General features: G+C 42.3%; 1 protein-coding gene across 9 annotated transcripts in view; it reads left to right on the top strand.

Annotated features, from left to right (window-relative positions):
• Positions 1-2,425: 2,425 nt before the first annotated feature.
• Positions 2,426-25,723, top strand: part of LOC121325579 (chromodomain-helicase-DNA-binding protein 9-like) — a 69,702-nt gene continuing 46,404 nt past the window's right edge. For 5 of the 9 annotated variants that reach the window (XM_041268313.1, XM_041268316.1, XM_041268315.1 and 2 more), the window contains exons 1-2: positions 2,427-3,421; positions 9,823-11,401. In XM_041268313.1, the coding sequence (XP_041124247.1) occupies positions 9,962-11,401 (1,440 nt within the window). In that variant the 5' untranslated portion in view covers positions 2,427-3,421; positions 9,823-9,961. Of the gene's footprint in view, positions 3,422-4,003; positions 4,191-9,822; positions 11,402-25,723 lie in introns of those variants that run through there. The other 4 variants (XM_041268317.1, XM_041268311.1, XM_041268310.1 and 1 more) reach the window with 3 other exon arrangements.

Here is a 25,723-nt window from a genome sequence, read left to right as displayed (position 1 = left end):
ACAACCACAGGAAATGATCCTATGTAGGAATGCAACATAGTTTGCAATGTGTCTCTCTGTTTTATCTATTCATGGCCAAACTGAGCTCTGTGATATTTTTTGTAGCACAGTATTTGTTTGTGTATGAGTGCTATCTGTATTATAAGAACTTCTTCCTGCTATATGAGTGCAATAAACAGTGTTTGAATGTGGTGCTCTGCTTCTTCCAAGAGCTCCAGTTTTATTGTTTCTTGGTTTCACTGTCTGCAGATTGCAGGTTACCAGATTCACAGAAGAGCAAGTCCCAACAACAGTAATGTTTATCTGTATGCCTTTCACCTTTGACGGCCTGTCGCCATAGAAACCAAGACGATTAATGTATATAAAGTGCATTCATGTTTCTGCAAAGCACTGTAAACAACAGATGAAGAGGGCTATGCAAACACATGGGAGTTTCCATGACCATGTACCTTGCAGGCATTCACATCAGGCCTGATAACCAACCCAAGGACCGGATCTGAACTCTGTTGAAGAAACGCTGGTTTTGTCATCAGATGAGAATTCTAATGAGAACCGGTCACGATTTTTAAACTCATTTTTAAAGACATTTTCAAACAGTTTGTATGAATTCTATGGAGTTCGAGAAGCCACCCTGACAAAACTTTGAGAAAAAAAACAAACATATTACAATATAAAATAGATAGATAGGGAACGTAACGTGGTACAATTGCGCACAGTGACCGACAGAGATGTTTTTAGATGGCTGCTTGCATAGAGCCGCATTTGTTTGGGTCACAGTTCATTGCTTTTAAATCAATAACTCTACTGTGCAGATGATGGGAATGTTTGCTTGCTTGTGATGTATTTGCTGTACTGGACAGTGAAGAAATGCACCTTTAACCTGTGGCGTCGCTACTGCCTGCTTGCCGTTTAGTATTTTGTGAAGCACGACTGGGTGCAAGCTTCAGTTCCTGGTGCATTCTATTTTGTTGCCACTAGATGGGGGCAAAGAGTTCATCAGCAGAAAACGAGTAGGCTTTAATTGTGCTTTTACAAGACTCATTCGAATTGCAGTTAAACAAGGTTTCTCAAGACTGGAAACATCTGAAGGAGTTACTCTTCACTAACATTTTAAATACTGCTCAGTGTCTCACATTTAAAACACGCGGTCTCAGGCTTTGTTTTTGTTTTGTTTTTTTATCAAAAATTACAAAAAATAATTATGATGCAAACCTGTTGTATTAATAAATCTGGCTTTACTGCATGAAGGCACTAACTTGTGACCGCATAGACTCAAAAAGCAATGTTTTACATATTGTGTAGGATTCATAAATGGAAAGATTGCTTGTACTGGTTCTCACTAATCTTCACAGCAGATTAATTGGTAGCTAGAAGAACATTTACTGCAGTTTATGTATTGCTTTAGAAAGGCATTATCAGTTAGAATCATCGATCCTGGGAAATTTGAATCAGGGGATAAGGAAATAGATGGCATGTTTAACTGCTGCTGTTTTTTGCATTTGAGGGTGAATTTTTGCCTAATTCAAGGAGCAGGTTTTTCTTGGTTTGAGTGTTCTCCCCCCTCCGGTCATGCCGGCCCCACAGGCAGGACCAAGGCTCGGGAAGTACTTTTTCCGAAGCCTGGCAGGGAAGCTTTTCTGGTGCCGTACCAAGCAAGCCCTGATTGGCCTGCTTGTGCAGAGGAAATGAGGCATCAGATCACTTGTTTTACAGTCAAGTAAACACAGTTTCGGCCAGTGCCCTCTTCAGTGTACTCATTAAAAACTGTATATTGGTGTATTTTTAGATCTGTTACCCCAATCATACTGGTATTAATCTGTATGCTGAAGAAGCCACTAGCCCAATTGTTAATTTACTGGACTTAGTTTCCTAGGTTTTACCTTGAAATGCAGAATTCAATGTTAGGGACGACTAAATAAATAAATAAATAAATAAAAAAGGAAGAGAGCTTGAATTAGAGACACAAGCACAGAGAAGCTCTGGAAATGAATGAACTACCATCTGCAGAAACTACTGGAAACAGAACACCCAAGGACATAGGCTGTGTTCCCACGAAGTTCAGCCGCTCGTCTGCTTTTCCTAAGGGAGGTCATGAAGGCTTTGCACTCAGTGATTATGCAATGCTGAGCGGTAAACCGAGCTTTAACCCTACTGGAGCTGCTTTATCAGGGTACTTCTGCAGCCACAGCCTAGTCTGTTGACTTGCATTCATGCTCCTCTGTCTCGATTGCCTAAGATTAACTCTTTAAAGACGTCTGTTGCTGTTAAACCTGAACAGAGCCCTGAATATAAAGGCACACTTCGGTCAATCAGGATCCGACATTACTGCAATAGACGCACAATATTAACAGGTTGTGCATCCTACTGTAGAAATGTTATCAATGTTTCCTACTGGATAAATACAGCATTAGAGAATTACAAACAAACAACAAAGATGCTGTGCTTTACACGAGGCATTAGAGAATTACAAACAAACAACAAAGATGCTGTACTTTACACGAGGCATTAGAGAATTACAAACAAACAACAAAGATGCTGTACTTTACACGAGGCATTAGAGAATTACAAACAAACAACAAAGATGCTGTGCTTTACACGAGGCATTAGAGAATTACAAACAAACAACAGAGATGCTGTACTTTACACGAGGCATTAGAGAATTACAAACAAACAACAAAGATGCTGTACTTTACACGAGGCATTAGAGAATTACAAACAAACAACAAAGATGCTGTACTTTACACGAGGCATTAGAGAATTACAAACAAACAACAAAGATGCTGTACTTTACACGAGGCATTAGAGAATTACAAACAAACAACAAAGATGATTAGCGTTGCAAACTGATTTGATTACGCCTTTAAATAAGCGTTGCAATGCCAGGGCGATGTTTCCCCTTTTCACTCTCTGCAGCACAATGTCTGTGCAGTTTTGAACTCCAAGAGGGCGCTGCACGCCCACAGCGGGACCTCAGCGGTGTCTTTCTCGACAGCCTCGCATCAGTATCCGGGAGACCAATGCCTCGGAGCCGCCAAAGTAAAACCTCCGCGGATTGGCCTTAACCACGGCGCGGCCATCTTACATCTTCTCCAGTTTTGTCTTTATCCGTGTGAGCCCGTCTCTAGTTCGGCGACTGAGCCGCGGCGTCGGGCTCCGGGGCCGATTGGATCACAGTCCCTGCCGAAGGAGCCCCGAATTGCGGCTCGGCGCGTCCCAAAACCAAGATCTTCCCGGCTGTCCAATCAGAAGGCAAATAACTGATATGCAAATATTATATGTCATCATCACGCTAGCGGTGGTGGAGCCGCTGAGGTAGCCAGCCCTGGTGGAACTGGAAAAACACACACAAAACTTCGCAAATAACTGTTCTTTGGAAATTATTCCTTTTTAATCTCTGTCTCGGGGAAGCCAGTTTTCACAGGTAAGTCGGGACGATTTACATTTAAAAAACACATATTGGGAAGCTGCTGTGCTGTGTGTGTGTGTGTGAGAGAGAGAGAGAGAGCTGTCATAGGAACAAGGAGCCCTGGGCACTGTCTCGGTGAATAGAGCGAGTGGGACTGGAAATCCCATAGTGATGAAAAAACTGCGAAATATACTGAACTGTCACCCAGCATGAGCAATCAGCAGACCCGCATGTCCATCTCCGTCGTGTGGGTGAAGAAGATGTCAGTCGGATTTGTTTTTTATACATGCATAAAGCAAATTAGAAGAACGTAATGGCGAAGCATTGCACACAGTAGCCATAACACAAAAAGGGGAAGGTTAGACCTGTTGGAAATATAGGAGGTTCCGTATACGAAACACTGCGTTGTGTGTGTGTGAGAGAGAGAGGGTGTTCCACAAACTAGTCTGAGTCAGACCCCTTTCTCCCTCTGCCGTTTTCCTCTTGTGTAGCGTCAGCAGACCAAGGAAAGGGCTTGGGGTTGGGTTTTAAAAAAAAAAAAAAAAAAAAGTATATCGCTGTAGAAACACGTGTGCCATTTTTTTTTTTTGATCGCAGAAACAAATTAATCCGCGGTACAGCCTTACACAGCATGAAACCAGCAGCTGCTTGATTTCAACATTTCAGAAGCTATTGGGGTGACCCCGGCGGCTCTAGATTTGTTTTTGCAAACTGGATTTGGCAAAGAACGGTTGAGGGTAACAATAGGAACAGACACCGACACCTACACACACAGGATGACAAGGTCAGTGTTTTTTTTTTTTTTTTTTTTTTTATTTAAGCCTTGATTGAGCTGGAAGGCAATGGAAAAACTGGGAACGATTGTTAAACTTTCGTTTCGGCCTTCCGAAAGGAGGTAGCTAGATAAGTACAGATTCAGTGTAGGGATGAATTACCACGTCGTGCCTATAAAACACACACACACACACACACACACACACACAGAGAAATGTGGGCGTTGTGTGCACCTGCTTAGACAACAGATAAGTGGCTGGAGCTTGACTTATTGATCATTATGGACAGAATGTATCGTCAAGAACGCAGACCAATCGATGCCTGATACTATCCATCTATTACCGTGTAGAAGAAGAGCGATGTGTTTTGTTTTGTCAATAAGTAAGATACAAGCTCAGTTTCGGTGGTGTTCTGGCAATGAATGTTTTTATTATTGGGAAGACAATCCCTTGTGCCAGCCATATAATAAAACATGATGTCATTGTGATGTTCCAGGGATTTAAAACCACTTTAAGTGGTGGTGGTGGTGGTGTGTGTGTTTCATTGTTTTATTATTAAATGTAACATTTGTTACATTGGCTAAATCTTATCAGGGATGAAAGTAAGACTCCTGTTCCACAGCAGTTTCATCCATTCCAAGTTTTAATATGATTAGCCATACTGTATAGGTAACAGCTCAGGTGTGTCTAATTAAACTTGTAGTAAACCCAGGAGTGGATCAAACCACTGTGCAATGGGAGTCTTGTGTTCATCCCTGCTTATCAAGATCAGATTTGTGAAAAGCTCCCAACACACCAGCACAATAATCCCAGGTTTCCTATTAGTCTGATATCAAAAACCTGTCACTACTACGGGATAATACATTTACCAATTTTGGGAGGCACTGATTTGTACTTACTTTTAACTGACAGTATACGGAATTGGTATTATTATTATTATTATTATTATTATTATTATTATTATTATTATTATTTAATTACAAGCACACAGTTTCATGATTGTAACTCATCATCATGACTTGAGCTTTATCAGTGGAAAATGAGATTTTGTTATAGGGAAGATCTCTGCACCTCCATTTCCTCTGGTGCCACTGGCACTGATAGCATCATCTTGCTGTGTGCATTGATCAGCTGTTTGAGAGCACTGCTGTGGTCCCTGGTTTAGTAGAGTGGTATCATACGTGACTGTTTGAAAGCACTTGGGCGCTGACTGACTTGCTGTGGACATGTTGTCAGTTTCATTAAGTGAGCTCTCAAGTCTGACACACACTGTCCGATTCAGCGATTTCCTTTTAAGTGTAGCTGCTTAGTGCTTACTTGCTGTCTGAGACCACGAAAGGTTCTTGCCGCCTCACAAAGATTTGCATTACAAGACAGCTTGAGGTATATTATACCGATAGGCTTTGCAAATGTACTTGTCACATGATTGCCTTTACTAGTTTTAGAAGATGTGTGGTTGGTTTCACAGAGCCTGATTTAGCAGTGATCTTGTTTTGCCGCATGTTCAGTTGAGAAAGGTAGTGTAAGATTAGTCCCAGTCAGGGTGTGTGATACCAGCCCTGCTCATTTTGTGTTTAAGACCTGATCTTCGCTACTCTTCCACTGTAGCAGAGCTCATAGTTACTGAAGGGGGACCAGATTGCCAAAGCTTAGAATAGGTTTAAAAATAGTTTAAAAACCATACCATTTGCATTTGATATTTATTTTTTATGCATGCTTCTTCTTTGAATACAATTCTTTTATCACTACTGTATTACTGTTTTCACATTAAACTAACAAACAGCAACCCTCTGGTCACCCTTCTGACACCAAACCCGAAATGGAACTCTTCAGTGTGCTTTTACCAACCCCGAGACTAAACAGTACTGTACTAAGTAAAGCCAGAACTGAATTTATATATATATATTTTTTTATTGTGGTTGATTAAATCTTGCCTGCCTGTGTACGTGTGAGCGTAGGAAATATCTTGGCGACGTATCTCAAACCTGCACGCCTCTCCAGCAGTGAAAGGAAAGGCACCAGCACTCATAACTGCAGACCAGGAAACTTATCTAATGCATGCCCTTCTTTAATATTCAGTGTCAGACATCCAAACTATTAGCTACCAGTTAGTTACGCTAGGATAGCCTCTGTTAAGTTGCTGAGTAATGTTCAAGTTCTGACTGTATCAGTTGCACTGGAACATTTTTTAAAGTGGGGATGCTGAAAGCCTTTGAACAAAACTGTAACCGCTGTATATAACAGAAGCCATGCAATGCCACGGGGGTGCTTCTGCACCCCCAGCACCCCTAGTTCCAGTGCCTTTGGACTGTGTGTCAAACTCGGGACAGAAAATAAAATGAACTGACGTATTTAATGAAGTTGAGAGCACCGGATCCCTGTTGTAATTCCAGCATCCTGTGGGCAGTTTGATGCAAGTGTTCGGTCACAGTTTGACAACAGTTTGCAGTTTGTTGCCATTTTGTTTTTTTTGCATTCCCAGTCTGCCCATCACTTTATATACGGTTCATGTTACACCTTTTTTATGTTGCATGATATTCACAGACATTGTGCAACAGGTTGACAAACAGGTTTTTTTAGTGTTTTTTTTTTAATTTATTTTATTATTGTCTTACAGGAAACGTTGCCAGAAAGTCAGTTATTTCAGTTTATTTGTTTAACTTTTCATTTCACAAAGACATTTGAATTTAATGCTAATGGCTGTCTACGTGCTGTACTTTTAACATAGAAAACAAAATGAGAGGTTGAGGGTAAACAACATGTTTATTTTCTGGCCTGAGACCAAGAACTGGGAAGGAAGCCACTTCCCACCTTTTCACAGTTTCCCTGGGTCCTAGTGCTCTTCGAGCTACAGTTCTTAGGCCCTGTCCACACTTCATAACCGTGCCTGAGAACCGTACTCAAAACAGTTCTAATTAATCCAGCTCTAAGCGTCCACACTGAAGAAGTGTTTCGTGTTTAGTCGTGCTTAATGCATCCACACACTATTAGACTACTTCGGGTACAGTTCCTGCCAGCGCAATGAACAGTGGAAATGGATATGATATATGCCCCATATTAACATAGGTCCTATTGCTAAAAAGAAATAAAACAAGTATTTTGGAAAAAGTAAATGCAAACACGTACACACACTATCCCACACACAAGTAGGGTGTGAAGTTTTCTGGAAAAAGCTGTTAATTACAAAACAGTCTTTGTTTTTACCGGCTGACCAATTATGTGAATTATTCATTCCCGATCCTACTTTTAACTTGCATCTCTTTTTTGCAGTCGCCTGATTTAACATTGTGCTTTTGTTATTTTCCCCTCTAGTTTAACAGAGATGTCCTGACGGAATTTATTTTAAGCATAAAAATGAATACTTAGTGTGGATTGTACACTGATAGCAAGTCCTTCAGGCTCCTCTTCTGAGTATTTCCCTAAACATACCACAAAGCATGTTGGGATACTGGAGGATACACACAAAATGTAGCGTGGTATTAGAGTGCACTACCTGATGTGATCTGATTAGAACTGGACTCCAGCTACCCCCCTGAGGTGCTCTCGTCTGGTTCTCGAGTACGGTATAAAACGCTGCATAGTGTGGACGCAAACCGTTTAGCACTTTTAAGCCACTTTAAAGGCAACTAATACAGTTTAAAGTCATTGTGTTGACAGGGCCTTAGTCAATCGTGCACTGCCAGAAAACAGCGAGAGAGAAAAAAAACAACAGCTTGGGCAGGCTTTATTTAATTCAAGAATGCATGCTCAGAGTGTTTTGATTCTGTGTCGATCAGATTCTGATTTAAAACATTTTCCATCCAAAGGGCACATTGAGTTGCCTCCGTGGGGATGCTGGGAACCTGTACCTCCGAACCCACGAGACCTTTCCGGCTGCTTTCCCTACGGAACCTTGGAAAGTACTTCTGTTAGCTTCTGTTCCACTAGATCTGCAAGTGCTGTACATGCAAGCACAAGCCTACCAGCAATTGCAAGCCATCTACAAAAAAGAGGAGTAGAACACATCTAAACGAATCAGGGTCATTTTAGTAACAGATCTCAACAGGCAAAGCACAGTAGTGACCAGGTTCACAAAATAAAGCAGGATTTTGTACCGAACAATAATTCTACTGCCCATCAGGCACACTTCTGACAGGACCTAAAATTGCAATTAAAACAAGGGGCTATTGGTAATAAGCCTATATATTTTATTTTGTCGGGTGCAAAAGTCAAATGGATATGTTCCCTTTGAGCAGCGCAGATGTGTGCCTCAGTCTGCAGAGCGTAGGAATTGTTTAAACTCTGTCTGGCACCCTGTTATCTGAGTTTAGTCAGTAACTTCTGTTCACTGAGCTGACTCTTTGGAGAGTGTTCCAGTGTCTTGTTCAGTTTCTGGCAAGATTTCATTATGCTGTCCATTAATCTTCGACTTCCGCATTCTTGCTTTTGACTGTAGATCTAAAAAAAAAAAAAAAAGAAATGCTGTAAAATGAAGAGACTAGGCATCACTGTTCAGAATTGGGAAACCGTGTCTGTCAGCAGTTGAAAGTACAATGTATGTTGGATGGTAATCCTTTGCCCTTTTTTTCTGTAGCTGGGAGACTGTGTTCTAAAGAAGTGAACGAAGCATACAAACAAGTCTGGACCCGGCTTCATTTTTGAGCGCAACGTTTATTTGTGCTGAAATTTGCTACATTGTGTAGATAACTGTATGTTAAACTTGCTGGTTTTTTAACTGGGTGGTCTTTTAGAGAGCTTTTGAAGCCATGCTGCTGTATGATTGTCAGGTGGCGAGTAAAGATCGGTTCACGACGATGGTCTCTAAAGAGGGAACTGGCTTGTGATGTGCAGTCTGCAGTAAAGAGACATGCAGGGAGCTGCTGCCTTACTCTGCGAGACACAAAGACTGACATCACTTCCTGGAGCTGCCTCGTCTGGTGACCATAATCTCAGGCGCAATCATTTAGCAGAGACTTGGTGAATTATTTGGTGAGTTTACTGGCAGTGCTCTGAGAATGGGTTCATCCGTGTGTGCAGACCACAGCTGAGAAAAGACTTCCTTTCCTAATGTGTTTTTATTTTTATGACATGAGAGTAGGTGTTCTTTACTTCATGCTAATATTGGGAATGGCTAGTAGTAGATAGCAGTGGTGGGTGACCAACCAAGACGTAGCTTCACTGTAATATTCAGCTCTTTTCCTCCAGGTAGTGTGGGTTTCCTAGTGGCTCGGTGTTGATGGCTGATGTGTTATGCTGGCTCCAGGGATCAGTCTGTTCTGCAGCCTCCCTGGCACACATGAGAAGAGTATCTGGTGTATTGTTGCATTCAGTGTAAATCTTCATCAACCTTATAACCCCTTTTTCATTTTTTGTTCTGTTTTTTTTTCACATTAAACATACAGTACAATGTAAAAATAGTAAAAAAAAAAAATGTAAAAAATCCTTCTCGGTATCCAGCCACCAAAAAAGAAGATACCAGTGATAAAATGTTGCTAGTGCTAATAAGAAATGAGAACAGAGTTAACATTTTTTTTTTTTTTTAAAAAGTACTCCTTATAAATATAACTGTACAAGAGCAGGGCTTTTGTTTCTTTTCTAGAATGATCTATCTAGGCTTTACACATCACTATTAAGGAGTAACACTATTTTTCTCCCCACCCCCAGGGTCATGTTGAGCTACTGCATGCCATTGCTTTGATTGCCTGTATGAATGGAGCTGTCCTGGATTCTCTGGTGATTCAGTCTTGAGAAACGGGTTGCTTGTACCCTCGGGAGTGGCTGTGCTGAGCCCCGAGCCGACAGGATGACGGATCCCATGATGGACTTTTTCGATGATGCTAATCTGTTCGGAGGGGGATTGGAGGGGCTGGCAGACGACAGCTTTGCACAGACTGACCCGGTTTCTCTGGTGGATGAGCTGGGCCTGGGCGCAGAGTTTGAGCCTCTGCAGGTGGAGCCTCTCGGCCAGGTGAAGCAGCCGGGGAACCCCCCCTCCCAGCCCGGCCTCTGCTTTGAGCAGCAGATGAGTCAGTTCGAGCCCTTGAAAGGTCACCACCACCACCGGCAGCAAGGGGGACAGCCCTTCTCCATCCCCAACGAAAGCACCAACAATGGGCTTCCCCGGCACTCTCAGTACACTGCTTCCCCGCTGCACCAGCCAAGCCAGTCGAACGGATTGTTCCCAGACGTGGTGGATGGAAGCCCGATGTGGGGGAACCAGAACGAAGCTCAATTTCACCAACACCACGGGAACCCCCAGTCTTTGCAAACACAACAACAGCAGCAGCAACACAACAAAAGCTTTGCAGCACATCATGAATTTTCCTTGTTTCAGACCCTCCCCCCACAGCAGCAGCAGCAGCAGCAGCACCGCCCTCCTCACACGCTGCAGCGGCAACAACAACAGCAGCAGCAATTGTCGCGCAACAAAAACAGCCCGTTTAACCCTGGTGGCCAGGAGGCTATGAGCCAGTCTAGCTCCTTTCTGGAAGTTCACAGCTCCTCACCCGTGACCAACGCACACCAGCCAGACAGGCTGTCAAGCCACCCAGCTCCATGTCAGACCCCCCCGGCTGTTTCTGTGCACCACTTCTCCAACCCTGCGGCGAGCGTGTCCCTGTCTTTCCCGGGACAGTCGTCGTCCTCCACCTTGAACCTGCCTGCTTGCTCAGTGAATGCCAGCTCTCTGTTCCCCCCTGCTCAGTATTCCTTCTCAGGCACCTCAAACGGGGGCACGCTGCTGTCTTCCACACCCTGCAGTGGTCACTTGAATAGAGCCTTTCCACTGATGGGAGGGACCAACGGGGGAGCGTCGCTGCAGCCGAGTCGGTACCCACAGGCTGTAAACCCCAGCTGCGAGAACACTTTCCAAGCTATGAATTCGGGGCTGAGAAGCTTTAGTGGCTCTCCGATGTCTACGGAAGACATGGGCTGCTATCCGACCGTGGTCAGCAGGTCCTCCGACACTCTGGGACACGCTATCCCCCCTGCGGAGCGCCCTCTATCCAGCAGCAATGGCTTCCCCACGCTGGAGGAGCACTTGCTCCAGCAAGTGCAGAGTCACAGCGAGGCCTTTCCAGAGCTGGACACGGACGGCCTCTTGGAAGAAGACCTGCTCCCCCAGTTCGAGGCCGCTTTCGGCCCGCAGGGTCACGGTTGTACGCAGGAGGAGATGCAGGACAATTCGGGTTCCAACAACTCCTGGCCAGAGGAAGTTGGCTTGCCAGGGGATTTCCAGCAACAGGTAGGTCACTATCTGTTGGTGGTCCTTAAATCCAGTCATTGTGTGCTTCCAATAGACCAGGTTTTAAACAAGGTCATATCTTATTCGTATATTAGCATATATTTGTTTTCATTTATTTTATTTTTTTATTTTTGCATAATTAATTGTTGTTTTATTTAAGTTGCATTCTACTACTGTATTTGAATAAAAAAAGGTCTACAGACTATTTTAAAGTCCCGGAGACCAGGTGTAAATGCTTAGTTATGTAGTGAACACTAGAAAATGATACAGATTAAACAAAACGCCTGTTAAGCACCTGGTTGAGACTGTCAGTTGGAAACCTAATTCTTTAGGGTAGTTCAGAAGTGGAGTTGAGGCTGCTGTCTGGCTGATTTATTCAGCTGGAAATGCTAGGCTGCCTCGTGGACACTGTGGGCTCGACTGCACAGCTGGGGTCTTTTCAGCCTCATCACATCCTGAATGGGTTCAGTTTGGGTTGTGAGGAAGCTTCGGTAAGATTCTCGCGGCTCATTCTGTAGTTATAGTTGTGTTTGCTGTGCAAGTCGCTGGAAACACAGCCCTTTAAGGCAAACCCTAACCCGTTTGTCCATGTGTTAGAAATGTGCTTGCTTATGATGAGGCGTGAACCTGTTTCAGTTCCTCATGCACTTCCTTGAAGACTAGGAAGCGGTTTCTCTGATGCTTTAGTGAGAGCAAGCATTATTATAAAATTCCTTCAGATGTGTCTTTCACAGTACAGCAAGCTTCGCTTTCCAACTTGAAGTGTGACTGCTAAGAAACGGGCTGCTCTCTGGTACACTAGTTTGCATCTCGGATCCTTCAACGGCAATTAAACATTAGAAATTACATTTTTAAATAGCAGTTGCGAGGAATGTAAGAGGGTTCATGGGTTGAACAGAGATGTCACCAGAACAGCTGGGAGCCTCTGGGAACTATATTTAACCAGGCATTCAATCAAAGCCTCCCTAAAAAAAATTCAAATGCATAAATACAAAATCGTTGATCAAATATCTAGAACTAATTGCATTTAACACATGCAGTCAAAGTAAGTTATTTGGAAAACATGTGCAGGCTACTAGATGTTAGTGATTATTTCAATACACCCGCAACCAGTACAGATTAAGCAAGATAAACAAAAAATACAAAAGTTCATTTTGAAGTACATTGTATAATAATAATAATAATAATAATAATAATAACCATTAATGTTATTTAGGATTCAAACCTAAAAATAAAATTTTTAAAAAAAAAAGCATCAGAATGTTCTACTCACAGTTCATCATCTGATTTAATGCAGCATCAAGTCTGTTCTGCTGCACACAACTCGGCTATCCTATTGCCTTCAGTATTTAAAAACAATTCCAAACGCAGCTCTGTGCTGCAGGTTGATCGCACGTTACACAGTACTCCAAGGAAAATTACTGTCTCAGTGTTCCTGCGTCATTTAGTAAGTCAAACCAAACATTAAATTCTGTAATGGAAGAAATTCAAGCATAAATATTGGTGTACGTTATCGGCTAAAATAACAAACTGCAGATAGCCATGTGTGATTTTTTTTTCTCCTAATATTGGTGCCTTGTAGATAGGCTACACATATACTGTATATATAACTTACTGCAGGTACAAATAATTCTAGTAAAGGTTCAATATTAAATCCATTCCATCCTTGGAATATAGTTTCTGTTTTAAAAGAACCTGCAGGAATTGCCCAGTCTACAGATCTGGTTCAGCCAGCTCTTGAGATGGTGCCTCTCCCTGATTGGTGTTTCCTGTAAGAGACACAAAGATTAACCAGCTCACTGAAATCTACTGGCTCCATCTGGATCAGCTCTTGAGAATCTGATTGCCCAGCCCTGGCCTCCTGTACTCTAGTAGTTTGGAGTTTGTTTGGTGCTCTCTGGCTTGGATATTTCTCTTTGTTTTGTTTTTTAACTAAATAGTAGGGCTGTCAGTTAAGCATCAAAATAGCAATCGATTATATAATCATTCGAGTAAATGTCGATGATTGTACCACCTACATACATTTTTTCTCAGTTCCTCTCCCCGCGACGTGATTATTTTAATATTATTGTTGTTGAGTAAAAGCTTGTACACAACAATTGAATGCAAGGGGTAATTATGCTTTGGTAGCATCAGAAGAAAAAAATAAAACGATAACATTTGCAACAAGCCTAAAGCAAGTTTAACTACAGGAGTGTTACTAAAATGTGTATTCCTATCCGATTACAGAACTGTGGAATGTAATCTATATAAACAAGACGCGAGTTCATGAAAAACATATTTTTTTATTCAGTAACAGCTGCAGTATCATGCATTGCGTCTGTGAAACACAGTGCGGAAATCCCTGCCTAAAAAACATAATAATAATAATAATAATAATAATAATAATAATAATAATAATAATATAATAATAATAATAATAATAATAATAATTGCTTTTAATTGCTTTTAACATCACTGATCATTTTTTTTTTTTATGTTATTGAATAGTTAGATATTCATTATATAACAGTTCATTTTGACACTCCAAAGAAGCACAAACTATATACAGTCAGTTTTCTTCAATGTGCACAATTTATGTACATGTTGTTTGCCAGGAATACAAGCCTGTCGTCCTGCTGTGTATTCAAGGCGGCTTGCTTTTTTGTTTGTTTGTTACATCGCTCGTGGAAATCAGAATAGAAAACGAGTCAATGATATGACAGCAGTTCTGGAAAGATTTAATAAACCAGTCGGTGTGCCTCAAGACACTCTCGCCATGAACTTGAAAAGATTGAATAAACTGTTTGAATTTAAGTTTGATGATAATCAGTTAACAGGTTACAAAATAATCCTGTATCAGTTGTGAACGAATTGCTATCGATGCCAAAAAGGTGCTAGAAGTGAAGTTTCTGTTCCTTTAGGTGGAGCATTTACAATGGGAAAGGTGAAGTGTTCTCTTAGGAAGTGTTCCTCTATGCAGAGACTACTATAGTAGTAATAATAATAATAATAATAATAATAATAATAATAATAATAATAGTAATAGTTGTGGCGTAACTGACAGGCTTTGAGCATTAACAAAATAAGCCAAAGTACTACATACCATACTTCATAACCAATGCTTGAAGAGCAGCAACAGATGCAACATGTAACCACCAGACAGAGCGTCCTGTAAGTGTCCCTTGGAGGCCCGTAGTTGTAGGCTCGGAAGGTCTTCCTAATGAGTACCTCCTATTAGTTAATACCCTCAAGGTCTGCAATCTGGGCTTCAGGCAGGAAGGGGGAAGCTGATTAAGAAATTACTGTAAGCGCACTTGGAAGAGATTGACATGTGGTTCAGACTCCAGGCCTTGTCTTCATGTCCCGAAGGTTGCAGGTATGAGTCCCATCCCAGTCTAGTGGTTTGGGTGTTAGTGTGGATTATGCTGTGTTAAAGAAGAGCGCGGGGAAAGACTGAATACCAGTGAAAGGGACTCTACAAGTTCTCTTCAAATCTTCTTCTCCCCCACTCTATAAACCAAACTAATAGCAGAGGCGTTGGGTGAGTAGGGAGCCCAGAGCATGTCTGACAGTTCCTGTTCAGCTGTACTGACCAGGGAATCCCCATCCCTTTAGCTGTAAACTGAGCCTGATAAGGGGAGATCCCCTTGCCCTCATATTGCATTTTATGATATGGTATTGATTTGACGAGGGTCTTTGTGCCTGTGAGTAAAGGGGCGGGGGAACCCCGTTGTGCAGTGTTTCAAAGACTTTAACAGGTTACAGTGGCGTCCAGTGCATGCTTTAGCCTTTACTATGCATATAATGTCATTTAACTTTTAGGATTGACCTAGTGTTCGTTAACTCACCATCAGATGTCATCCCAGAATGATCAAACATTGCGCCTCTACCTTGTCTTGTGCACAGTAAAAATAATGCAAACAGTCGCTTCTTCTGCATAGTGTCGCTGATGTAACAACAAATGATTTTAATGGCTTGCACTGTGGCTCTAATTTATGTTAATAAGGACGAGGCCCCTTTAAACAAGTCCCATTTATATCAGCAAATGACACATTTACATTCAGAGTAATATTACTTATTAGGTTCCATCATATTTTACAGCCCTGGTGGCATTTCATTCTATCAGTGGCTGCAGGAGAGAGAGAGAGAGAGAGAGAGAGAGAGAGAGAGAGAGAGAGAGAGAGAGAGAGAGAGAGAGAGGAGAGAGAGAGAGAGAGAGAGAGAGAGAGAGAGAGAGAGAGAGAGAGAGAGAGAGAGAGAGAGAGAGAGAGAGAGAGAGAGAGAGAGAGAGAGAGAGAGAGAGAGAGAGAGAGAGAGGAGAGAGAGAGAGAGAGAGAGAGAGAGACCTAGTAATTGGAGAAGGAGTAATGAAAGTCGGTACAGTACAGTAGCTGTGAAGGTAACCCTGCACATTCCGCAGTAGAAGTGTGCTTCACAAGAGAGAACGATTGGATCCAGCCCAGAATTGCCAGTCCTGACACAGCTGAAAACACTAATTTATCTCTGAGACACCTGGAACTGCAAGCAGCAGAGAAATATGATCCCTGCCTCACTTCACTGGTTGTGTGTGTGTGTGTGCTCTGCCCTGCTCTAGCACACCCACCTACCAAACTGACACAGTTGCACAAAACCACTCCTTACCAGGAGCTTGCAGGCTGTTGCCCTGTTTTGTGGAACTCTCAAGGGGAGGCGGGAAGGGTTAAAAGGTAACAGGAAGTCGGTCTAGGAAAAGGGGTGGAGCGAGGTGGAGGGGGGAGATCTTGTATTGGCAACAGCCTGTGAAGAGCTTGGCCGATTCCAGCCAGTGTGAATAATACAGTAGGTCTGAGCGAATTCTTTTGGGTACTTAGGTTTCTTTGCTGGTGTAGTTCAGTGTCTCGGGGGACCTGCTCAATCACCCAGCTGGAATTGCGGGCGGTGGATGTGACGCAATGCCCCCTCGCTGTGTGGTTGAGGCCTACAGTTCAGCTGGTTCACCTTTTGCATACAGGATAAAGTCCTGGAACGGTACAGCCTGTACTTTCCTTTTGATAAAAAAATCTGGCTTTTGCTTAGTTTTTTTTTTTCTTTATTTCTTAGTGACCGGTAGGGCTGCAGAATTGAAAACAACTTAAAGCCTGGATTTCAGATTTATTATAAAGGAAAGCTTTCTTTTTTTATGAATTAAATTAAACAGATGAACTAGATGTTTGGATGCAGTAGACACTGACTTGATTGTTTAGTTACATGTGGGTGGGCTGGCTCTCTGTGTGTGTTGAGTCTTTGCTTTTTGTTTGTTTTTGTGACCTGCACATGTGCTGTGATTGAATTGACAGCCACAGGATCCAGTTGTATGAAAAACCCCCAGATGTACTGCAAGGTCTTAAGTTTTGCAACAGTTAAGCTCATGTACAGCACTGAAAATATCCCACTATAATCTGCTAGTAGCCGACTGTAAGTTGAGCAGTAATTCTGTTGGTTTGGTTGTCCCTTTTGATCAGCGTGTTATTCCCAGTTTAACCCTGCGTCTGCCTTGGCGTGATCTTGTTGGTACAGTGCCTGCTGCATGGTGTTGCTCTTGTGTCTTGGCTCTGGGCTGGTTTTGTGTTTCAGTGTGGGTTGAGAAGGAGAATGGTGCAGGTCTGTTAGCAGAGGGAGGGGCTGGGAATCAGACCCCTGAATTACTGTAAAGGGAAACGCATTGTCTGTAGAACCGTGTAAAACGGGTCATGTCATGCAGTTTGGGTGTGAGATTACACACAACAAAAAACACCCTGCACATGACATGCTGACACTTTTTAAACCATAGACACGTGCACAGCATATGAGGAGGAGCTGCTGGGATTTTAAAAACGAGTAACTGAATTTTATTTTTGTATTTCTTGCACGTGATTTGTAAAGTCAATCAACTGACGCCAATATGTCTTTTTAATTATATATATTTTCATATATAAATGAATCTGTGATAAACAGCACATTTCTAATCTTTAACCAGCGTTTCCTTGGTGATAGCATTACCGTAAACAAGAATAACGGCAGTTAAAAGAAAGCAAACATACCGTCCTGTTGGATCGTCCAAAGTACAAAGGATGAGGTTTGGGTTTGTAAAGCGGATTATTCCCTTGTAACAGAGTTGTAGGTCTGGGATGAACTTTAGTGTACAGCAGCAATACTACTTAGCGTGTGAACATTATGACACATGAGCCCTGGTCATAGACCCCCCCCCCAAGCACAGCTCTGTGTTGGGATTAACCCTTTCTTATGATACTGTACCCCCAACTCCCCAAAATCTAGGCGGAATTTGTGTCTCTGGATGCAGTGCAGTGGAATCACTTTTGTTACCAAAGTTGATGCACTCTTTATAAAACTAGCTTTCATTTTCTGCTGTTCATTCAGCCAATGAAGAGTGCCCCGCTAGGGGCAAGTACACACACACACACACACACACACACACACACACACACACACACACACACACACACACACACACACACACACAGCGCGACCTGCTAATAGAACATTCAACAGGAATTCCGAATGAAGCATTTCTGCCAATGGTTATCCCACTAAACTCTTCAGCTGGTCCTTATCTGTGCTAAAACATTCCTTTTAGACCACAGTGAAAAATAAATAGAATACAGCGCAGGTAGAAAGCTCCCGTGCCGTTGTCTCCAGGGACGATAGCGTGGCTGTCGTTTGCTGTAACTTGGATTTAAGCCAGGCAGGCCGGATGTAGATCAGTGATGTTGGATTGTACTAAGCCAGATTTCGAGGCTGTGTGGCCCAGTGGTTGATGGCTGAGCTTTTTCAGGGCACCGTGGTGGTGCTTTCCTGTTCTCTCTTGCTTTGCAAGAGCTGTATGAAAGGCAGGCTGTGGTGACCACAGGGTGACCCCTTGTACTGTTGTCTCAGACAGCTGTGAGGCAGAATAAACAAAAAAGGGCCTGGCAGTTATGTGACTAGACACTGTGTTGGGCCCACTCCAGTGCAGGCTCAGGGCATTTCACCCTCTAGTGCAGTGTGTCTGGCCTGCTGAGGGTACCGTTCTGCCTTTTTGAAGAAGAAAAATAGTGGAAGAAAAAATTATAGCAACAGTGTTTTGAAAAATGGGTTGAAAGATAGCATGTTGAGTCCTCCTTTCCCAAACACAAATAAAAAAAAAAAAAAGGGGGGTGGGCATTTATTTTTCTGTGCCCAAAAGACGCCCTTGTACAGTCAGTCTCTCTGTAAGTGTGGTCTTTATGAATGAAAGACTTTCTGAAATTACAAGTCAGTCAGCCGACATGATATGGGCTCTTATTTAGAAGAAAATAGGTTGGCAGGATAATTTTTTTCTTTTTTTCATTTTGTATTTATTTATTTTTTCTTAAAGGTTGAACAAGAGCAGTAATTTCCTCCTGCAGCCGCGTCCCGGTGGACTGGTAATTGGGGACGATGAGCTGCAGTAACATTCTGACAGCCTGAAGAGTATTTATAGTAACTGTCATCTGCTGGTTATCTCTAGTCTGCACCTATCAGGGTGGAGTACTCGTGGCATTAGTCAGGCTAATCTGCGCTGGTTATTTGAGCATTGTACAGGACAGTTAAACACGCCAATCTGGGAAATGATGCTGATGACACGGCAGTTTTTTGTTTTTTTTAAGCAGTGTCAGCTATAACATGTCAAAGCTCATCCCGTTAAGGTGTATCTGATAAGTATAGTAGGTACTTTAAAACCTGGCCAGGGTTCTGACTCTGAAGTCCCATGCCAATACCAGCCTGCAAACTCCAGAAAATGCTTATGTACAGCGAACTATACACAATATGTGTTGGATTGTGTTAAACACTTCATAGAGGGGGTGCTTATGAAGGATTTCTCAGCCAGCTGCATTCCCACAGTCGCTGTCCTCACACATCCTTATTGCATTTTGGTCAGGAAGATGTCTTTGACTGTAAGGTAAGGGTTCATGGATGAAGCTGTGCACCCCCACCTCTTCTGTACAGCTTAGCGTCCCGCTGTCATGCTGTGCGCAATACTGGTGGCAATCGACTGCTTCAAACCTCACAACTGACTGCTAGAGTGCAAGCTCACATTGGAATGCAAGTCTGGGTGCTGCAGGCATAAAGCATGAAGCCAAGTTTTCGTGATTATCCAGCTGCAGGAGATTAGTTACAGTATGGCTGCATACAGCAGAATGCAGCTTGTAATTTCCTAAATAATGCTTGTTTTCTTTTCAATCGTGCAAAACTGTGATAATGAACAAGACGATGGCAACTGGAACATATTTCAGTAAAACTCCATATAGAAATTGTTAAAAATGTCATGTCGACTAAATTCACTGGCTTGTAAACTACAGTATGAGCCGTTCTTGAGTTTCTTCAGCAGCTCACTAGCCTCTGAAAAGTAAGAATTGAGTTCTACCTATTCCCGTATGTCATAGCTCCATGATTCCATTTAACACCATTCCATATCAATCAAGCCTGTCGTAAATCCCTTTTCTTTCACTGCACCAGGCTAGTGGGGTGCCAGATTGAGTGCTTCAGTAACGTGAACACTTGTCTCACAGAAACTTGGCAGAGGCTGCTTTTGCTGGTTTCATGCCAGTGACTTTGGAGTGGAAGATTTCACATCCCATTGCAATCCACTGACCCAGTCCCAGACAGCCAACCCCCCCAGACCCCTCCTCATGTCTCAATATGCAGGCACTGGATCCCAGGCCAGGACTGACTGGCTGTTTGTACTGCTGTCTGAAATGATCAGACCTGCGTGTGCCGGCTGCTTAGCCAGTGTGTTTGACAGAAAGATAACTGCATGGGACGAACACAGCACAATACTGTGCCACACCGAAGCCAGCAGCTTTCTGTGTTTGTGTGCAGCGCTGCAGAATAATTGCATGGTTTTTCGGAGGCGACAGGAACATTCTCATGTCAGCCTCAGCATCTGCCTGAAACCCCCTTCTTTAGCTTTTTAAAAATTATTTATTTATATATTTTTTAATTGAATCGCTTAGCAAATTCGAAGTGAAATTGAAATATTAAGCCTAGCCTATACATTTTTAAACATGTAGTTTTTTGGTTCCAGAAGATTTGGAGTCTGTGCCCCAGAGGTTTTGGACATTGTGCTACCTGGTTGTATGTACTATAATTAAATGCTGTAGTCGGAAACACTTGCCCTTTGGAAGCAAGCAGTGAAGGGGTTTTAGATGTGACTTCTGTTATTAAATTCAGTGCAATGTCTTGACCGATTCATTAATTTTCATTAACCACCAGGTTTCAGGGTAGACTTTCTGTAAGGTTGTGGTGCTGAAAGAGTTTCAACAACAAGAGCAGTATAATTTGAAGCACAATTCATGTTGGTTTATCATTAATCTGAGTAAATGATCAGAAAATCGTCTTCAACACATGCATACCAATGAAAACATGTTGCACGTACGGCAGCTATGTTTGTGAGGCAATGCTCGTGAGAGTCAAGGGTAGAGAATGAAATCCTAAAGGCGTCTCTCTCATGATGCATGATGTCCCTGGCAAGCCTGGGAATTCCTTGTGTTTGCCAGCTGGAGAGCAGCACAGAGCGCCTGTCAGAATTATATAAGATCAGTATCTGGGAGTATATTGGGCTTTGCTGAATGATCAGGTTTACCCATATAGACGTTTACCACAGGGTTTTTGTAGTTTTATCATGCTTTTCCCATGGTTATACTCTTCATTTAAGATTGTTTGTCATGTTTATTAATATTAACTGTACCTTGTTGTTCTTTACTTGCCTATGCTTTCACTATACCTTGCTATGCTTTTACTATGGGAAACTTTTATAAGGGTAACTGAGACAGATGGTATAGTTCAGTTATAGATTGCTGTACGGGATTGTTCATATCTGTTCTTTTAAAACTCTTCTTTCTTAACCATTTTCAGTTGGATAACACTGTTGAATTGTATGAAGGTGCTCTTGTGGGCAGTGCAGGGCTGTCTGAAGTCCAGAGTACGTAATCGCCATTGGGAATCAAATGTTAATTTGAGCCTCAGAGTGCATGTCTGCATCCTTAAGACACCCACACAGTATCTCAGTGACTTCATCCTACAGGGTTACTGAAAGCACCGCAGTCATTAGTGTGAGCCACAGATGATTCAGAAAAGATTTCTGAGCTATGAAGGTAGTTGAAAAGAAAGTAGTTTTCATTTAGTCTATTCATTTAGACTATTCAGATTACAACAATATTCTGTTTTAAAAGCTCAGAATGCAATAAATTGCTCTGAAGATTCTGCTTGTTTTGCACTTCAGCATTGACCTCACAATGGTTTTCCAGTGTCATGTTGCAGGATGTGAAAGATTGGTGGTGCGCGTTTGCACCGCACTTGAGGCGTGCCGGTTCGTTGTTCCCAAACAGAAAGCCAGTAAATCTATACTAAAGCGCTTTTATAAAACAGCGAGTGGTAGCTGGAGAGAGAGCTGTAATGCATGGCCTTTAAATGTGCACGCAGCAGCAGAGCTGTGTAGAGCTGCTTTAACTCTTTGCGGTCCTATGTCGGACCAGGTCTGACATTACAATTTTCCCTTTCCAGTCTGAGACGGAAAGCACAGATCTCTAGTCGGTTTTTTTTCCGGAAAAAGCCAAGAAAACTTTTCAATGGCCAAGTGAGACTGATAGGAGCCGAATGAAGCCGAAAAACAAAAAAGGGCATATCTGATAGCCCCATGCACCACAGAGATAACGGGGACATAAACAAAGGAGATAGCTGCTTCTGCATCTAGTGCCCAAAGAATATCCAGACATTTGCAGAGCTTTTTGAGATGTTCTAGTAATAAAGTAATGACTTGGATTGCATTATTGAGGAGTTTGGTGATAAAACGAGTGATCAGGGGAGATATGTGAAAAATACTGGCGATACAGTACTGAGTGTCCTTTTGTGATTCAGTGCTTTTTAAACCTGTTTTACTCTTGGGGGGGGGGGGGGGGGGTTGGGGGTAATATTTTAAACAGCGAGTGTAAAATAATGTGAAAATAAATTGAACCGGACGCACTTGACAAGCGTTGAATAAATGGACCGTTAGGGGTTAAATGTGTTGGAGCAGATCCTGCACAATAGTCTTTCGTCACAAAAGTAATGTTTGTTATCTGACTTCTCTCCTTCGCGCATCCATGAGTAGAAATAATTGTGATTCTGAACTCCGTTGTAGATTTCAACAAATATATTATACAGTAGAGCAGCTGGGTGCTCTATTTTCCTTAAGCACAAATTATAGTAGAATTGATGATCGATACACTTGTTTGAATTAATGTAGGCTTCCCTTATGACATCGCACCTTTTTTCTTAGCCTATCAAAAAATACAGTTACATACTGATGCAAGTTTTAGAGGCCTCCTATCAATCAATAATATCACTGACCACATGAGTCCACTTTCTTTTTTATTAGTTTAAGTGAATGTAACGTCAAAGCATCTTTGGTGTTTTACTCACAAAGTCATAACGTTATACAGTTAAGGGAAGGAAGGAGATTGTCAGTCTTTGAAGATTTCCCCCCCGAAATGTTATCTCTGAGTAAACACAGGGTCCCCTTTAAATTGCCATGTGGTGCACTTTAAAGCTTTTGCCTTACCATCTGCCTTTCCTGCTCCAGCAATCAATATTAAAGCAATTGTATGTAAAGGTGAAGGAAAAACCCTTCTTTAAATATGGCTCTTAATATCAGCTAATCGTTAATAGTTCTGAAACTACCACCTGCGTGTTGCTTGCGTCGAGAGAACAGAACCCTCTTCCAGAATCCGGTGGAACAGATTTGCATCTGAACCACTTTGTTGCAGAGAAGTTTCTGCTGCGGGCCCTGCTGTGCTATGCTGCGCAGCACCAGGCATGTGCAGGCTTTCGCTAGTCTGCTGTTGTGTTCTCTGCTATTTCTGGACGAAATGTCTAGATGCACTGTCTTGAAAGCAACCAAAACAAGCTGGGACAGGGGAGAAGGTAAATACAGAGGCACGCTGACTGCAGTACAGTTCAGCTCAGCAGGGCTGGATTTCTCTGTAGATACAGACGGTATGAAATGCAGTGTACTTTACAGTGCTGTAACGTACAGTACATGGAGGCATTCGCTGACGCTGCAGTATAGGCTTGGGTTAGGCATTGTGTGAGTGCAGTGTTACACTACATTGTTTTCTAACAGTGCACTCACATACATACATGCATACAACAGACTGTTAAAGTTGCAAACCACTGTACTAGTTGGCAGACCCTGTAAGTTTAGTAACAAGTACAAAGTAAGTGGCTAGTTGGTTCATACTAACTGTACAGAATACTAGCGATTCTGGCCAGTTGTGTTGTGCCATTGTGAGTTTAATTTCTGCAGTGTAAACAGTGTTTTAATATTGAGGCACATGGGCACTCTACTGTAGGTCTGTTTCCAAAGGTTCCAATTCCAAGGACAGAGCTGGCCCGACTCTTAAAGGGCCAGTGCTTACAGATGACCGTATTGATGATTGGGATTGTTTAAAAGTGGTTTTCACAGGCAGGTGGTCTGCTCTGTACTGGGGATGTGTACACAGGCGTTCGTCATGTACAGTCACTGCAGAAGTACTGATCTGCAGCAATGTGATTTACTGGAAAGCACACCTTACATTTACTGCTGCATTGACAAAGGCATTTCCTGAAACATTGCTCTTCTTCCCATGGAGTCTGGTGTTGTTTAGAAGTTCTGGAAGGTAACACCATCCCGTAATGCACAGCAAGTCATGGGTGATTGGAATGGTAAAAGTATTTTGCATACTGTACTACTGCAAAAAAATGTTTTTCAATAAGTGGGTTCCAGGCAGGTTTTACTACCAGCTTGATAAGCCACAGTATAAAGATAACAAGCTCAGGTGTGTCTCATTAAACTCTTCCTAAACCAGGAATGGATGGAAATACTGTGCAATGTTCTATTTCCTTTTCTATCTCTTGCATTTTCTAAAAAAAACAACAAAAAAAACAAAAACAAAACAGAAATCATACTTGCAGGATTTACAAAGTGACTCTTTCTCAGTGCAGGAAGAGGGCCAGTACTGTAGATCAGGGAAGTGTGCTGACCTTGCTGGCTCTTTGTCTTGCTCCCTGAAAGCACTAGCTCCTGCCTCTTGCTAGGATCAGCAGCACTACACTGCAACTGTTCAGTCACTAACCCATGTGACCCCTCTCGCCCTCTACAATATGGAGATAGACATGCCTCTCTTTTCTCTTTTTTTTTTTTGGGGGGGTTTTTTTTTTGAAGAACAGTATAACCAGAATATCGCTATGGCATTACTGTACTTTATGCAGAGTAATTAAAAAGAAACCTGCTGTAATTTTTATTATAATTTACATGCAACCCCGTGTTTGGCTCCCCTGTCTTTTTATTACTGCTTTCTGGGAACCCACTGTGAAGCCTTGCATGCAGCACACTACTGTAGATCTTGTGTTAGGTCTTGATTCTATTTGTATTTGTTTTGGCAGCTGTTTGATTCTAGAATTACTGACCTACAGTAGAACAAGTATCTGAAGCTTCTTGATGCTGATGTACTGGTAATGCTCCCACCTTGTCTTTGGATGGCACTGTGTAGTCTGTTTGAGTTAACTGTGCTCTTTACAAAACCACAGAGTTCAGGAGGAAGCAGACCGCCAGATAGGAGAGGGGTCCTGTGAGCGGCTGTACTCATGGCCGGGCCCCCGTCCCTCCTCATATTCATATCAGATGGAGTTTGTCACAATCGGATTTCCTGAGGTTTCTTAATCGCTGTTTCACTGTAGTGAATGGAACTCCGCAGAGAGCAACCTGTTAAATTTGCACAAAAATAAAACATGAGAAGTTAAAATAATTATGCAATTATTCACAACCTTCTTGCATATCTCCTGGCCGCGCAATAATCAGACTTTTTTCAGTATTATTATTGTTTTTATTTATTTATTTATTTTCTAATTGGTTTAAGAACAAAAGCAGAGAATTGTCAGCAGTTTTACAAATGCTGGAGATGCCCACCAAGGCCACTTGTATGTGTGGTTGAATTAGAGTGTATGCGATCTATACCACTCGCCTATGTTGTAAAAAAAAGAAAAACAGACGTCTATAAAGACCTTGCTGAGGTAGTCCATTGAGAGGTTGTTCCATTAAAAGCCAATTTGTCTGTGTGTGTGTGGTCGACGTATCTCACTGGTCTTGTGTACTGTGCAGTTTGATAGCATGCTTTAGATATGGGTTCTTGTGGGGTGCTGCGTTATTTAAAAGAAGGTCTGAAAGACCCAGAAATTGCCCCGCCTTGCTTGGTTTAACTGCAGATGAGTTACTCCCCAGAACCAGGAAAAAAAATAAAACAATGCTCCCTGTTTTTACTGAGAGGAATCCCGCAGTTCCGAGCGCGCGCCAGGCTTCACTACCATACG

Source organism: Polyodon spathula, chromosome 13 (genome assembly GCF_017654505.1).
Source record: "Polyodon spathula isolate WHYD16114869_AA chromosome 13, ASM1765450v1, whole genome shotgun sequence".
In the NCBI taxonomy this organism is placed as follows: Eukaryota; Metazoa; Chordata; class Actinopteri; order Acipenseriformes; family Polyodontidae; genus Polyodon; species Polyodon spathula.
The sequence above is the reverse complement of the archived record's forward strand: the minus strand, read 5'-3'. Positions and strand labels throughout refer to the sequence as shown.